The sequence below is a fragment of the Cucurbita pepo genome, chromosome LG02, assembly GCF_002806865.2.
Source record: "Cucurbita pepo subsp. pepo cultivar mu-cu-16 chromosome LG02, ASM280686v2, whole genome shotgun sequence".
In the NCBI taxonomy this organism is placed as follows: Eukaryota; Viridiplantae; Streptophyta; class Magnoliopsida; order Cucurbitales; family Cucurbitaceae; genus Cucurbita; species Cucurbita pepo.
This window is the reverse complement of record NC_036639.1, coordinates 5181263-5198145: the sequence shown is the minus strand read 5'-3', so window position 1 is coordinate 5198145 and position 16883 is coordinate 5181263. Positions and strand designations below refer to the sequence as shown.

At 37.4% G+C, this 16883-nt stretch overlaps 1 protein-coding gene and 1 long non-coding RNA gene across 2 annotated transcripts; one reads left to right on the top strand and one right to left on the bottom strand.

Annotated features, from left to right (window-relative positions):
* The first annotated feature begins 1478 nt into the window (after nucleotides 1–1478).
* Nucleotides 1479–2423, top strand: LOC111789110. The gene is made up of 2 exons (XR_002814266.1): nucleotides 1479–1988; nucleotides 2079–2423. It is a non-coding gene; the product is annotated as an uncharacterized LOC111789110 (long non-coding RNA).
* A 2504-nt stretch (nucleotides 2424–4927) lies between these two features.
* On the bottom strand, nucleotides 4928–16650 carry LOC111789101 (putative DUF21 domain-containing protein At3g13070, chloroplastic). The gene is made up of 14 exons (XM_023669745.1): nucleotides 15707–16650; nucleotides 13394–13491; nucleotides 13214–13307; nucleotides 11548–11625; nucleotides 11336–11439; nucleotides 11130–11211; nucleotides 10242–10381; nucleotides 9896–9974; nucleotides 9737–9800; nucleotides 8819–8910; nucleotides 7469–7534; nucleotides 7109–7225; nucleotides 6543–6710; nucleotides 4928–6165 (listed from the first exon to the last, which is right to left on the bottom strand). The coding sequence occupies exons 1-14, from the start codon at nucleotides 16268–16270 to the stop codon at nucleotides 5941–5943; spliced, it is 1971 nt and encodes a 656-aa protein (XP_023525513.1). The 5' UTR covers nucleotides 16271–16650; the 3' UTR covers nucleotides 4928–5940.
* Between the last annotated feature and the right edge of the window lie 233 nt (nucleotides 16651–16883).

Here is a 16883-nt window from a genome sequence, read left to right as displayed (position 1 = left end):
CTGAAAAATCAGTCTGATGCTAAAAAGACTCTACCTTGAGGTTTAGTGCCAAGGAAAGATCAAACGGCTGGTATTTTCCATCTGTTTTACAGAGGATATAGCAATTCAGGAAGAGAGCGTTATGAGGCTGTCTTGCTTGTAACCTATGATTTATTGTAACGGCCCAAGGCCACCGCTAGCAGATATTGTCCTCTTTGGATGTTTTCCCTCTCGGGCTTTCCCTTAAAGTTTTTAAAACACATATGATAGGAAGAGGTTTTCATACTCTTATAAAGAATGTCGTTCTCCTCCCCAACCGATGTGGGATCTCACAATCCACCCCCCTTCGGGGCCCAGCGTTTTCGCTGGCACTCGTTCCCTCCTCCAATTGATGTATGACCCCCAATCCACATCCTTTTGGGGCCCAGCGTTCTTGCTGGCACACCGCCTCGTGTCCACCCCCTTCGGGGTTCAGCCTCCTCTTTGACACATTGCACGGTGTCTGCCTTTGATACCATTTGTAATGGTCCAAACCCACTCCTAGCAGATATTGTCCTGTTTGGGTTTTTCCTTTCGGGCTTCCCCTCAAGGTTTTTAAAACGTGTCTGCTAGAGAGAGGTTTCCACACCCTTATAAAGAATGCTTTGTTCTCCTCCCTAACCGATGTGGGATCTCACATTTATGCTTGATCCTTCCTGAACAGCAGTCCAGATGATCACTTTCTTCATTTTAGGGTACTTTTCTTTCCTTAGAGCCTTGAATAGTGCCTTTGGTGCAGGGTGATCTGCTGTAAGCTTTCTGAAGAGAGACTTGCAAGTTAGACCCGAAGGATCTATTTTACAAACTATTCTGTCCTCCAAATTTCCAAAAGCATGTCCATTCCACTATTTCAAGTAATTTGGAGTTCGAATGACTGTAACGTTGGCCTCGACACTGTCGAATTGAGGAGTTTTTGCTACCTGTCTACTCGTAACTTTAAAATTTTACCATCTTGCCAACTTCGAAGATACAAATCTCAATCAGAATGACTGAAAGTTCCAAACTATGCATCCTTAAACTGCAGCTTCCGGCTTTTGTTCTTTTCATATGTTTGCCACCAAAATCCTTCCTTGCTTAACTTACTACTTATTTGCCTTTATGCCTTAAGAAATCATGCTTCAGAAGCTATTTGATGAGGGAAAGTATTTATGACTGCCATATTGTTAAAATGCCCTAAGCTTCTACTTCTTAAGGATGGGTAGCAATGCCTTAGTTAATAAAATGACATCTCCCATCAAGGTCCTGCCGCTCCACATTAGACGTTACCCCTTCTGTATTTTGTTCATCCCACATTTATAATAATGCAAGTTGACTCTCAAACTGGAAGCTGACTACTTCAAATCTATTCCTATGTCAAAAGAAGTAGAATTGTTGGGAGAGGAGTCCCATATCGGCTAATTAAGGGGTTGATCATGGGTTTATAAGTAAGGAATTCATCTCCATTGGTATGCGGCCTTTTAGGGAAACCAAAAGAAAAACCATGAGAGCTTATGCTCAAAGTGGACAATATCATGTCATTGTGGAGGTTCGTGGTTTCTAATAGAAATTAGTGTATCACACTGCACGTTCAATGATCCTGTGAACTCTTTTGATACTGAAACCTTTTAGAAAACCAGTCTCAAAGGCGCATGAGAGCAATCTACGTAGGCGGTAAGCTACATCAATCTCTAAGTTCAATCACATATTGTCTTTGTTTAGATAGAATAGATGGAGGTTACGATGACACTATGCCTCTCATTGTTCAAAGATGTGACTGGTAGATATACATGAAAAGTTGTTAAAAGAGTGTTTAGACTATTATAATGTGACAATTTTTATTTTGAGCACTATTGATAATTGAATGCATATTGAACTGGAAAGTTTTTAGTTGAGTTCTCTCTACCCTACTGCTAACTCCAAGTTGCGTTATAATCAGCAGGACATCTGATATCTAGTTGCACTTGGTGACACATACATAAGATATGAATGAGGTGAATGGTCCCTCCCTTTGCCCCCCCCCAAATACCAATTGAATAGGTTTTGATTGATATTAAAATTATATGATTTATATTGACATGTAGGTTTTCAACTGAATTTGCGTATGAAAGCTTTTGAGATCTTATCACAGCTTCATTTTTTGGCTGATAACCTCTTAGCCTCTCTCTACTGTGGCAAGTTGGTCTCTTGAACCTTCCTCAAATGAAAGGATGAGTACCAGGAATTATTCAAATGCACTTCCAAAAAGAGGTTGCGGGGTTTAACCCGAATCATTGGTCAGTTAAATCCCTTCAAATTTGGTTTAGAAAGAAGCTTCGATAATGGATTTGCTGCTTTCATTTGGAAATGAAAAGCTTGAAAAAGAATGTAGTTTTTTCCCATGACAGTGGCCCCATGGAGGGTTAATACTATGGATTAGATTCTGAAGAGCTCTGGCTACTTTATTTATTTACTTCTATTTTTAAATTCTTTTCGGCTAATCAGAGGGTATTTGTAACAGCCCAAGTCCACCGCTTGCAGATATTGTCCTTTTTAGGCTTTCCCTCAAAGTTTTAAAACGTGTCTACTAGGGAGACGACACCCTTATAAGGAATGTTTCATTCTCCTCTCCAAACAATGTGGAATCTTACAATCCGCCCCCGGTGTGGGATCTCACAGCATTTGTTCGTATACTGTTCGTTTAGCTTTTTTACTTCCTGGTATCTGCTGCTGGATGCTTTTGGGATGCATAGGCATTTCCAGGAGGACTGCAAATGTGCAATCTCTCATAGTTGTGGATCATTCGTTCAAAGACGAGACTGAAGTTCTTTGCAGTAATACCATTAAGGATTTAAGGCCTCACAGAATTTCTTGCTTCTTGTTGGCCTGTTTTTAAGTTGGGTTCTGTAATTATAGTCATTTATAGTGTTTGTGAAGTCTTGATCCATATAATATGTGTTTGAATCCTGCAAATGAACCAGTTAATAAAGCTTTAGTTTGGTGTAGTTTGTGTTTGGAGTTTGGTTTGTGTTTGCAGGCTTCTGACTCCATCCGCAGGCGTAGCCACTTGGTTGGCCGTTCCCCCGCAGCAGTGTGGTAGCAGAGCAGCTATGGGAGGTGTGAATATGCCATGGAAGTAGCTGCCACAGCCTCCAATGGCATCCTAGGAGGCGTGGTACACACACGGCATCCACTGTTTCATCAGCTAAGCTTCTCTTATACTGATTCCTTATATTATATGACTTGATTAGCAACTCCATGTTTAGATCTCCAGGTGTTGAATACGTTTGTAGTATGTTTGTACACATCTCGACTAATTTTATTGGATGATTGTTCGGCCCTACGGTCAAATTTGTGATATTTTAATATCTTAACTAGGTATCAGTACGAGGAATCAAACTACCCAAATCTTTATTCTGTTTTGCTTAAAAAGCGCCCTTAAGATGTCTTGTATTCGACCACAATGAGTATGTCCTCATTTCGTCTTCTACTTTTGTTCTATGGCACACTATTAAGGTTAAATTTCGTAACGTTAAAGTTGGCTTAGTTAAATTTTGAGATAGTATAAAGTGATGTATGTTTTATAGTATTAAATTTACTAGCTAAAAGTGATTATAAAATTTAGAAAACCTTAAAAGTAAGTACTTTCAAATGTCGTTTCAAACTTAGTATGAAATAACGTTACTTACTTCATAATACGCATGTCAATTATGAGTTATCTAACGCTACTTGCATAAAGTAACTATTAGTAAAACCGTAACAATTATGAGTAATCTTAGATTCATAACCTTAGATTCATAACAATGTCAACTTAAGGCAAACTTGTAAATCCCCATCTATTGTCAACCAATAGTTTGTCATGTTTCAAAACACAAGGAGAGAGATCATGGAGTAAATAATTGAGGTATGATGTCAGATTTTCGTAATAGATCTATTGTTCTTAAGAAAAGCACACTTTATTGGTGAAAAATGAGAGAAAGAAGTTAAAAGAATGACGCTAGAATCCGAGCATAGCCGTGTGAATTCAGAAGAAGACATAGAGGAAAAAAATAGAGTTAGAGAATAGAGAGAACTGTTAAGAGAATGAATGCTTCGAAATGTGGTGCAATGGGTAATGGTGGATTTTGGAGGTTTGGAAGTTAGCCATAAGAATATCTTATAAGGTGGGGCAATAGGTTTCATTCATTCGTCAATAGACTCGTGGTCTTATAAACAAGCTTCCAAACCCTACAATCCAACAAGGTATCATTCCCATGTGACTTTTCAACGAGCGCTTACATTTAAGTGCAACTAAATACTAAACTGAAGTGGTTGTAATGTTAAGATTATTTGGGATAGTTTGTTATATGAAGGTGGTATTGACTCGTAATCGTAGAGGAAGAAAAAAGTATTTTAGTTATGTGATATCCCACATTGGTTGAGGAGGAGGACGAAACACCAGTGTGGAAACCTTTCCATAACAGATGCGTTTAAAGTGAGAAAAAACCCAAAGAGGACAATATCTGCTAGCGGTGGATCAGAGTCAGACACCGAACTATGTGTCAGTGAGGAGGCTGTTCCCTGAAGGGGGCAGACATGAGACGGTGTGCCATAAGGACGTTGGGCCCTGAAGAGGGTGGATTGTGGTATTTCACATTGGTTGGAGAGGAGAACGAAACACCCTTTATAAGGGTGTGGAAACCTTTCCCTAGCAGACGCGTTTGAAAGCCTTGAGGGGAAACCCGAAAGGAAAACCCAAAAAGGACAATATATGCTAGCGGTGGATCTAGGCCGTTACAAAATAGTTGTACATATCGTGAACCAAACTTCCCTATCAAGAATTTCTATTTCCATTTTGTTTTAGTTCTATTAAATGTAGTACATCTGATCTACTACAAATAGTCTCAAATGCATCACTAGAATATATTGATATCCACTCGTAACGTAAATCAACAAACGTTAAGGGTTCATTAGGTAATTTAAAAACGAGAACTAAATCGATATAAGAGCAAACGAAGCCCGAAACGATACATTTTTGCACATGTTAAGTTGTTCTAATTCAAAGGAAAAGAGGAGAAAAGGAGAAAGGTACATTGAAAGCAAAGTCCCCTTGAAAAGGCACGGCACAGCACAACACAGCACAGAACAGAACAGCCCCTCAGACAAACAGACTTGAAATCAAAAACCAATAATTGAATTCAACAAACGCCTACAAAAGCTACATTCCTGCCTCTCAATCCATCTCTCTCCTTGGAACTCTCTACTTGGCCTTTCCATCTTCCCCCACCTGCTTCTTCCCTTTACTTTCGCGATTCCGCCATTCAAAAATCTAATCGAAAGCTTAAACTTAACTAATGCATCGAAAAATTTTCTCAAAATATCACCGACCCACGTCCTATAAATAGCGATACAGATATTCAAACATTCCTCAAACAGCTACCTGATAGGTCTCGTTGGCAAAGACGTGAAGAGTCGGAGATCGATTTTCGTTTTTTTTTTTTTTTTTTTTTTTTTTGTTCCTTTTCTTTTGAGAATGAGTAGTGAAATGAACTCCTCCATTGCTTTGCTGCAAGAGAGATTTAGACGACTGCAGAAAGCTAAGGAGTTGAGAGAGCGGAAAGAGGTTCAAAACCTGTCGTCTGAGTCGATACGAGCCAATTCAGCTGCGTGGTCTGAGCAAACTGGCTTATTTTTCCATTCTGAACTAGTTCTTCCATCTAAGTCACCATTCCAAGGCTCTTCATACCTTCAACCAAGCTTGGAAAGCAGACAATCTCATCTTCAAATCACAGATGATCTTAGTTTATCAGACATGGGATCAAGAGAAACAGTGATGAACAGAACAAACTGTGTTGATGATTTAAATATTGACACCTCTCTTCATCTGTGAAACATTATAACGTTAGTTTATTGTTTGTTGGTGCTTGTAATCCTTCACCTTCTATATGGTGTTGTAAGAATGAGGGAACAAAAATGAGTTATGCTTCACTAATTTCTATCACTGCTATGATCATCATCGTTTTGGTGCAATCTAGAGAGGCTGTCATCAACTCTCTCTGATAATATATTATCATTTTCTACACTACCAGACTCCCCATTACTGCTCCATTTCTTCTCCATGACTTTAGGGACAAGATGAGCCACCTCACCTTTATCGTCGTTCACCCGTTCAAACCGAACAGCACTAACCTTTCTAGCATTTCCCGCTAATATCTGCATAAAGGTCCAACATATCAACCCTAATACTCCGAAATTAAAGAAACCGAACGAGACAGTGTAAGAGTGCTGAAAAAGAAGTACAATTAACAGCCAGAGTAGATACCGACCAAAGAGTAGTTATTAATAATCAATGTTAAACAGCCTATACTCAGCTTAATACTAAAATCCGAATATGAAAGTTAAGGAATCGTATCATTGACTAAAAGGAAGCGACGAAAACGGTATCATATGCAGATGAACTATGAAAGTGGCAGATGATAAAATTGCAAAAATTGAGAAATGATAGGCCGAACGATTTTCCGAAGCTTTTTGGTACTTCCCAACAAATTATCTCAAATGAAATTGTAGACGATACAGAAATAAAATTATACCTCGATATTGAAGATTAGGCGTTTTTGCTTCTTATTTTTGTTTTCAGAATTTGACTCTTCTGCTTCTTCATCTTCCTTTTCAAGGACCACTTTAACGCTTTCACCCGTCCTTGGGATATATCCAAAAGCCTCACAAACAAAACCCGACACCGTTTCGTATTGATGACCCTATAGTGGCAAGAAGTAATATGTAAGAATTTAGTAATAAGCATTCAAAATACAATTTAAAACGTATACGAACAAGCGTAGGTACATTTGTACAAAACGTATGCTTATTTTGGGTCCTTTGTAAGGAAAGAAATCAAAGAATAATTCTGAACAAGAAACAATCTTTTGATGTTTTCTTTTATCTTATTTATTTTGCTGTCTTGGTGTAAAGGTTATAACATTCTCGCTTCATATAGTTACGATCGATCATTTTGACTAATTGGGAAAATTTTTGGAACTCTCATGATCCATCCCTTTTGTAAATTTCATACATCAATGAAAACGTATCTCATAAAAAAACCGAACAGAAATAAGGGGTCGAGGGTAGAGGCATTTTGATTTAATAAAAGGTAAATTACCTCTGGCATTTTGATATTTAGATCTTCAGAGAGCTGATCGATTGCGGTATTAGCATCGACATCATATACTCCATCGGCTCGCATCACAATGTAGCCAGTTTTCTTCTGGATCTCCTCCTTTAGTTTTTCGAAAATGAAAAACAAAAGAAAAATCATTAAAAACATAATAGCACGAGTGCATGACGAACAATATGGCTGTGCTTATACTTTTTAGTTTAGATAAGAATATAATAGCACCTAATAATATGAACACAGGTGTTTTCTATAGCCAAGAATCACTTGTGAGAATCAAAAGGCACATTCAAGAAAATAAAGTGACGGTGTGCATTCGGTGTAAAGAAAAATGACAGCGACATTTACCTTTGAATCGTTTTCGTCGAAGATTTCACCTACAATTTCCTCAACCACATCTTCCAGTGTTACAATCTGATTCCATTTGAAAAGTAAAAGATCAGATATTCACTAAAAAGAAACGATTTTACGAGTTACAGTAGAGTACTGAGACTATGCAACTCTCAACTACCCATTTTCTTTTTCCTTTTGTAATATAAGGAAAAACAGTACAAATCAATTCAACAAACAAGCAAACTGCACTGAAAGAACAAGGCCCATTTATAAGAGAAACTACTCCCTTGTTAAAAAAAATATCATTAGGAGCTCCGGAAAAACTACTCCCTTGTTAAAAAAAATATCATTAGAAGCTCCGGAAAAACACTTCAAATCCCTTAAAACACTTCAAATCCCTTAAACAACTTTCTCCACCGCCCCCCTGCAACGCCCCAGATCCACCACTAGTAGATATTGTCCTTTTTGGCTTTCCCTCAAGGCTTTAAAACACGTCTGTTAGAGGAAGGTTTCCACACCCTTATAAAGGGTGATTTGTTCTCCTCCCCAACCAATGTGGGACATCACAATCCACCCCCCTTCGGGCCCAGCGTCCTCGCTGGCACTCGTTCCTTTCTCTAATCGATGTGGGACCACCACCAAATCCACCCCCCTTTGGGGCCAGCGTCCTTACTGGCACACCGCCTCGTGTCTACCCCCCTTCGGGGAACAGCGAGAAGGCTGGCATATCGTCCANCAAGGCTTTAAAACGCGTCTGTTAGGGGAAGGTTTCCACACCCTTATAAAGGGTGATTTGTTCTCCTCCTCAACCAATGCGGGACATCACACTCCTCCTCCTCCAAGTCTTTTCTTTTTTCCCCTTTATCTACCTTTTCTTTCTATATTCTCTTTCCTTCCCAAAAATTCAAGTATCCCACTCATACAAAAGCTAGCCTCAAGACCCAAATTAGAAACTCCACATAAGTGCCTGCCATTGACAATGTCTGATTGCATTTAACTTGGTAGTTCATGAAATCCGAACTCCTTGTATATCCATCAATTTAGATGATAAAGAAAAGACGAGTCAAAACATAACGCAACAAATCATCATATGTGACAAGTACATAAGCATGAGGATACAGGCCACAGATCGATATTTCCTTGCGTTTACTTTTGCCTTACTAGCTGTTCTCCATAGCAATAAGATTTTAATTGTGAGAATTAATGTTATGAAGTGGAAAAGGACTCCTGACTACTGCTTCTAGGAGAAAATATATGAGTTAAAAATGAAAAGTGGGATTCCTTAAATTTCTGTATGCGATCTTGGTTTAAAATAGCATAAATCATTGCATAAGATAAAAACAAAGATATGGTGAGTACACATACTCCAACTGTGCCGCCATATTCGTTAAGCACAACAGCCATGTGAACTTTCCGGATACGAAACTCTCGGAGAAGATTCCAGACTGACATTGAATCTGGAAAACACATAAACAACTTTGACATGATGATAATTAGGAAGACTATGGAATGACAACCGGAAAATGAAAGCAAAAACATGTATGCAGTACAATCTGAAGTTCCCAACTTGTGGTTAAACTCAAGTATAATTTGCATGCAGACTAAAACCTTCGCCTAGCGCACACACAATTTACCAATGCCGTGTAACTCGTAAGTTTATATACATGAATGCATGCATGTACACATAGGTATAGATATCGATATAGATATATATAATCCAGGCAACAATGTCTTATTCTATGCAGGCAGATGGCTGTAAATTAATTTTCTTTAAAAAAAAACCTTATAAAAGTTCAAAATCATTACATTCATATCTCAATGTCTTAGAGGTTCAACACAGGAAAATGACAAAATATCAAGTTACTGATCGTGGATGGATCGATTATTATTTTCCAGCATCTGAATGACAAAATTCGAAATATCAAGAAGAAAAAGTTCAGATCATTACATAGTTTTAATTTTAAAATGTTGTAAAAGCCCACCACATTCAGCAACCTAACATAATACCTACAGGAACTAAGCAAAACTTTCCAGCCTATAAAATTTAGCAGAGACAATTTACACAACAGTAGTTGGGTGTTAGGGTGCCAGCATTAGAATGTTTAAGCCTAGGAATGTGAAGTGAGGGAATCAGATATCTGCATTTAGAATGCAAAAATGAGTTGAGGTTCCATCAGTATATACATAAGAAAGAAGTGTTGAGCTTGTTGGAAAGATCTGTGGAATTTGTTGCCTGTAAATAAGCAATTTTTACCAAAAAGTGACATTTGAGTTAAGAATTACCAGGCACAAAGTAAGCAGGTTTATGGGCCATATCCCCGGCAGTAGTGCTCTCTAGTACTTCACCCTTCAAAACCAAAAGAGTTTATAATCCTGCACTGTGAATTAACAACATGCAATTGTATCGATGACAGATCGGGTAAGTGGGAGAAATTACTCAACCTTCTGTACAAAATCCAGCAAATCCATTGCATATGCAATCCCAACAATGTTATCTATGCGCTGCTCAAAAACAGGTACCCTAGAATGATAATCAAATAGTTATGAATTAGAATAGCTAAAAAGAGGTCTAGTTTATTTGAAAATATAAGAACTAAAGGTTCACAACTACTTTGGGAGACATAAGAAACCATTAAATAATAGAGATAAGTTTTTTTATCCTCTGCTTTCTTACCGTTAGCGTTCGGTATGGTCCACAAGAAGTAAAAAATTAAAATACATGTGTGTACTCAAACCACAATTTGTGGGAAAAGGCCATCGGAGACTCGGCCCCAAAAGTTTAATATACCTTGAGTACTGATGAGTCACCCACAATTTATGGAAGTCAACGAGTGTGGCACTTCCATCTATTGCAACCACGTCGATAAGAGGTGTCATCACCTCTCTAACATGTGTATCTTTTATCTCAAGAACATTCTCAATCATATCCTGTAGTGAACCAGCATAAAACAAACATTTTACACAGATAAACCAAAAGAAAAAAAGTTAAGTACAGCTCGAAGGCATATCCAGACACTAAGTAAGTCACAGGCGTACACGAGGCAAGGAAAACTATCCCAGATACCACACAATAGGGAAGACATGGCACGACGAATGTTCACATTTCATTCAACCTAATTAAAATGACCTTAGCATAGTCAAGCTAAGGAACAATCAAGATGAAATTTTCCAACTAAAATACCAGTTTTTTTCTTTTTCGAACAAGAGAAGAGGCAAATCTTTTCATTTTTTCTGACAAAACTACCAGTTCCTGACATCTGATTGCTCTTATGCATCCACAAAACAAAATTTTATAGTTAACGCAGACTAAGTGCTAATGCAATATCTTCCCGTAGTTTCTCTCTTGCACGTCCGAAAAATTTAGAGAGAAAAAATATGTTGGGGGACACATGAAACCACAACCAGCGTCATCACATTCAATTCAACTTAAGATGTTTATTAGTTACGAAATTAGAGTCCGAGATACGATAATAAAGTCATTGATACTCTTGAAATAGTTTGTGTTATGACAAGAGGAGAAAGCAAGAGCTAATCTTGCAGTATAATGTATCAAAGACCGTCTAGATGTCGAGATTCACACATGCTGTCAACAAGAAACTGTATCCATGATTTACTTCAAGATTCAAGCTCAAGTGCTATACTAAGAGAAGAATGTCCTAGAAAGCCTGTCCATTACCTGCTCTTCCTCCTCTATGGCTCCACTCAGTTCTGCCCCTCGCAACATCAATTTTAGTTCCTCCTCAGTTACAAATGGTTCACTAACATATTAAGACAGGTGAAAGTAACGCTAAGATTAAGCATTTTACAATAAAACTACAGCCTTAGATGGAACAGTGAGCAGAAGCTTCCAAGAAATTGAAACATAGATATCATGAAACTTACCTACTCCCTTTCATACCAATTATTTTAAGCATCCCCATTGATAGATAGGTGACAATTCTTCCAACTGGGTAAAGTATCACCGAAAGCCATGCCACTGGCCTGACCTACAGGCAATAAAATCAATGCAGTTAATAGAAAACCATGTCGTAATTTGTGAGCATCAATAAACATTGAAACTTTTTGGAGTGATAGAACAAGCATATGTAACATACCACAATTCTAGCAACCTCGGTAGCATTATGCACGGCAATACTTTTTGGAGTGAGTTCAGTGAGAAGCAAAATGGCAACCTGGCAACATTAAGGAGGTAAAATTGGAGTGGATTTCTAATGAACCTTTTTTTNGGGGGGGGGGGGGGTGGGGGGTAAGAAATATAAAAAAATGTCTAAGGGCAGACAAAAAAGATAGCCCACAAAAGATGTCTCAAAACTAACTACAAGAAATGACTCTAATGTAAAAAAATGAGACCAAACAGATAACGACAGAAAGCCCAAAGGACAAACACCCATAAAGATGCATTAAACCTAGTAACCTCCCAAACCTCCTCCCAAGATTTGTTTAACCCCTCTAAAAATTCTACTATTCCTCTAGCCAAATACCCATAGAGCAGCAATGAACTGCGTGGCACAAAACTCCACCCTTATCCTGAAAGGGAGAGTTTAGAAGCATCTCCTCAATCATAAAACAACAGTCTCTACTACAAGCAAAATTTTCAATTGTCTCACATGTACGTTATCAGGGCTATATTATTATGGTCGATATGCTTAAGCTTGTCCTGATAAAGAATCAAAAGTAAAATAAAGGTAGCCCTTAATTCTCCACAAGTGCAGTCAATGATTCAATTTAACTCATCACATAATTCAGGGAGATAGGAAGAGATAACATATTAATCTCACTCCTTGATGATAAGTAAGAGATCCAAATCTCCAATGAATTTGTGCAAAAAGAATGCTTATTTAGGATAGTTTCTATATTAAGAAGACACCCAAAAATATAAAATGAAAAAGAAGTATCGAAGACACAGATGTAAATATCTAAAAACGATGCCCATGTCAATGTTAACAGTAGGACAAATGATAACTCGAATTTAAATAAAAATCTCCTACCCATTCAATATAAATGATAAATAAGAGAAATAAAGGGCTACACTTGAGAACCAATAGTGAAGACTACTCAACATATAAATCAGAAATTAGTGTAAACAATTTTTTATTTCCTTTTGCTCTCTTTTGAGGGTCTATTTGGCCTCGTAATCTGTTTTTAAAATGGATATTAAGAAACGTGTTCAGGTGGCTCATAATGTTAACAATATTTCACAACTATCTGTAGAATTGTGATAACAAACAAAAGTATCTTTATTTACTCTAAAAAATAGGTTATTCGTAAGAACAAACTAAGAGAAAAATGAAGGAAAGAAACTAATCTTGGAAAACATATGCCCAAACGGGTTTTTCGCTGAGTTTTTCCTAAAAAATAGAAAACAGTCTTTTAGAAATCCAAACCATCCCTAACTTCTTCTAGTCCTTACCCTTTCAAATTGCCAATGACAGCTTTTTCGTTCAACGTCCTTCTAGTATTTGTCAGTTGAAAGAACATTGATTTTACGAAGAACATACTTGAGGAACGTAAGGCACCACCATTTTCAATCTTCCTTTAAGTTAATACACCCACATTAAGAATTTGAAAGAGTTTGTTGAAATTCCCTTGTTTATATTCCACTAGATTTCTTGCCAACAATTTTTCTGAATAATCAGGTACATGACAGACATTATACATGTACGATACATATAGGTAGGTAGATGAGTGGGTATGTTTATCAGTAAATCAATTCCAGAATTTATACTTCTGAATTGTTCAAGATAGGGCATTTGTACATACAGTCATCACTCCAGTTGCTGCACTAACACCGGCTTCCCCAAATATTGCAGTTGCTGCCTCTGTGACCAACGCAGTTGCCCCAATATTTACCACACTAAGTACATCAGCAGAATCTAAGATGAGAAAAAACAAGTTGATAAAAACTATAAAATTGGTTGGGACATAATAAAAGAGTATTACGTTGTGCCAATAAGTATGGTCGTGAGAAATCTTGTAACGTCAGTACGAAGCATTTTGAAGACACCATCTTCAGGTTCCTTTTCAGCCAATTCACGTACCTATATGGAATTAAAATTTAAAAACTGAAATAAAATGAGAGAGAGATAGATAGAGAAAAAAGGAGGAGCAAAAGAGAACCATTAACTTATCAATTTTTTAAAATGAGTATAATTACAAAAAGAAAATAAAAATACCCATTTATATTCTTAATTTGTTAAAGTGATAAGCCATGTACATGATCCAGAGACAAAGAGAAAGGTTAACAAATACACTGAGGCAGAAGAAAGAACTGCTTTTATATGGACATAAAAAGCATTCATTAGCAGAATAATGTACAAAACCAAGAAAATAAGGCATCCCTCCAAATACAAAAACTAGGAAGATTGTACAAGGCTTGCCAATTGGTATTTGTGAAAAAAGGGAAACAATTGCAATAATCAAATAACACTTCACTTGGTAGCTAGAACACAAAATCGATAAGTTTCATTTACATCTATACTCCCCAAAAAAATGCAATAATCATGGTAATCATACATGGCATGCATGAACGAAGACAAGCTTAGCTTGTAATCACAAGCTCAAAGCAACATAAAGAATATAATCAATGTCGTCCTCTAGACATCATTTAAGCACCTATTACTTGACATGCCTTGTTTTCTTTGCATCTTCTTTATAGCACAGCACGTCTATTTGTCACTAATGAATCTAGCTTGCAAGCGACTCCAATAAGTTGAAACCTTTGGAGTATGATGATTTTCTAAGGTAAAACATTTTTTTTACCATAGAATGAAATTTCAATGTCATGAACTGATTAAATGTTACAATATTCATAAAATGATTTTCTTAAAGTCCCCCATCAAATCTCTAACAATATCAAAGGTCGAACTACACTTCTCATATATTTCTAGATTATATCAACATTTTTGGTGGCACAATATGCTTCAAGGTAAGATAATACTCTTTGAAGCAAGATATAAGGTATGCACTGCACAAGTCATCCACACAACTGTTGAATTTTATATTCACTAATGTGCTTCGCACCTTCGTAATAGGAGAATTTTTTTTTTTTTATAAGAAGACAATTTCATTGATGATTGAAATTTACAAAAGGGATGTATAATCCATGGTGTTTACAAAAGACCTTCCCAATTTGCAATGAGGAAGGTATAACTATAGGAAGTAAAAATATTAGACAGTTTACACCAAGATATAGCTTGGTAAACAACATTGTCGAAAAGTTTTGTGTAGCTCTGCGTCTTTTCTGCAAATATTCTCTAATTTCTTTGTTTCCAAATATTCCAAAAGAAACCATGATGAGGTTTTTCCATAATAGGGCTTCTGCATTCTTGAAAGGGTGGTACGTTAAGACCATATCCAAAAATTCCTTTACCTTCCTAGGAGATGTGATATGCCATCCAAATATATTGAGAATTGTTGTCCAGAAATTCTGAGCATATGTGCATTGCATAAACAAGTAGCTTTGTGATTCGTTTTCACTATTAACTTGTATCACAATTTGGCAAACAGCTCATTAATGTCTTTCTTCCTGAAATTCGCAATGATTTTTTAACAAGATACATTGATTAATGCAAGGAAAGGTAATGAAATACTTATTTCAAAATTTCAATCTTCTTTAAGAATCAACCGTCCATCCCTCGTAAATGTTTGTCAAAGATATCCCATCCCAACCAATCCGAGCATAGTTTAGTGGATAAGACACCAACTACCATTTCAACAGTCAGTAGTTTGATCCTCCTCCCACAATGGTTGAACTTCCGGAAAAAAAAAAGGAAAGACTTTCCATCCTAAATCAAAAGGAAACCAATCATCTACAGAATGCAGCGATAAGGTGAAACTTGGCCCTCCCAATCCTAAACCCGTCTTAACAAGCCTCCTTTCCAAACCTCTATTTGCTAATCGAAGTAAAGGAAGCGTGAAGGCAATCAAATGCTGCTTAAACTCAATTCGCAGACAACCTTCGAGAACAGGAAGTTGATATGTACTATCAAGACATTATAATTCAAACTAATTTGTAAGTTTGGTTGAAGGAGTGCTTTCTAAGTAGATCCCCAACATTGATATTAAAGCCAAGTTGAAAACGGCATTTAAAGGGGCCCAGAAGCAGATATATGTACATAGTTAAGGTTGTTTAGTGCTATTAAGAAACATGCAGCAGGTGTATGCAATTGATTGACAAAAGAAACAATTGGATTTATAAATCAAATGGCTCAGTCTCAAAGAACGATAATAAATGAAGTGCAATAAATAGGTTACCTTCCAAGGCCATAGTGTGGTTATTGAAGTCTCAGCCATAGAGAAAAACGCAGAGAGTCCTAAAAGCAAAGCCAAAATCAAACCCTGCTCCTTGAAAATCTTAAGGACCAACAACGCTTTTGGCCACGCATTTCTAAACGACAATATCCCCTGCCCAACAACATCCCTGCCAAAACTAACCACACCCTCAGTTGCCAAAACATTTTTACAGCCAACAACGAGCACACCATACACAATTGCAGTGAAAACAACCCCACGCTTAGCAATTTCTCTAACAAAATCTCGATTCGGCTCAGGAACACTTGAACAGTTCGAGTTCGCACTAACCCCACATCCCAAACGAGCTCCATTTGCAAACGCATCAGTTTCTTCATAAACTGTACACAAAATGCTTCCAGAACTACGAAATTGAACGCAATTCGACGAATAAAGACTAGGGTACCGATTATTACTCCGAAAAATCCTTACTGGTACAGCCTTATATCGATAGCAATGCAGAAGAGAAAAGGGTTTTGTGCCGATAGAGAAAGCGGGCGGACCCAAAATCGAAGACTGGAGCGCCATGAACTAAACTTTCAATGACCCAGAACTCAAAATTCAATGCAGCATGCAAATGGGATCGAAACAATTGCGACAAGCGACCTTATAGATGCCCTGTGGAAGACATTGATCAATTCAAATTTAACCCAAAAGGGGGATTTAGCCCCACCTTTCTTCTTTTGCCGGAACAGGGCAGCGAAAGGAGAAGAGAAAGATTAGGTAGAGATGGGTAGAAGTAGAATCGATTCTAAGCAGAACCCATGGCTGAACTTGGAGGTGGAAGTAGCCTTAGAGGCATATGAAGGAGGTTGGGTTTCTTCACAAACATGTCAATGGGGGCAAGCCAGATAAATTGAGAATAAGTTAGATGCCCTGAAGAAGGTGGCTTCAATGAACAGATGATTTTGTTGTGCATTTCTGGTTTGGCATTTTATATTTTTTTGTTTTGCAAATTTTTTCACTGTTTGTATTTTGGTATGTCAATTAAATTTGTTAGTAGTTGAAATTACGTGAAAATCCGTACTCGATGAAATTCGTATGTACAGCTAGGAGGGAGGTATTCCATATCTTTCGAGACCCTTTGTGATAGGTCAAAAGGCCAATGGATTCTTGAGAACCCCTTGCACGCTCGTGTCAC

Coding starts and splice junctions, on each gene's coding strand:
- LOC111789101 (XM_023669745.1), bottom strand. CDS start 16,270: ATGGCGCTCCAGTCTTCGATTTTGGGTCCGCCCGCTTTCTCTATCGGC. Junction 9,975..10,241: donor GTGACTCATCAGTACTCAAG/GTATATTAAACT, acceptor TTATCATTCTAG/GGTACCTGTTTTTGAGCAGC. Junction 9,801..9,895: donor TGCTGGATTTTGTACAGAAG/GTTGAGTAATTT, acceptor TTGGTTTTGAAG/GGTGAAGTACTAGAGAGCAC.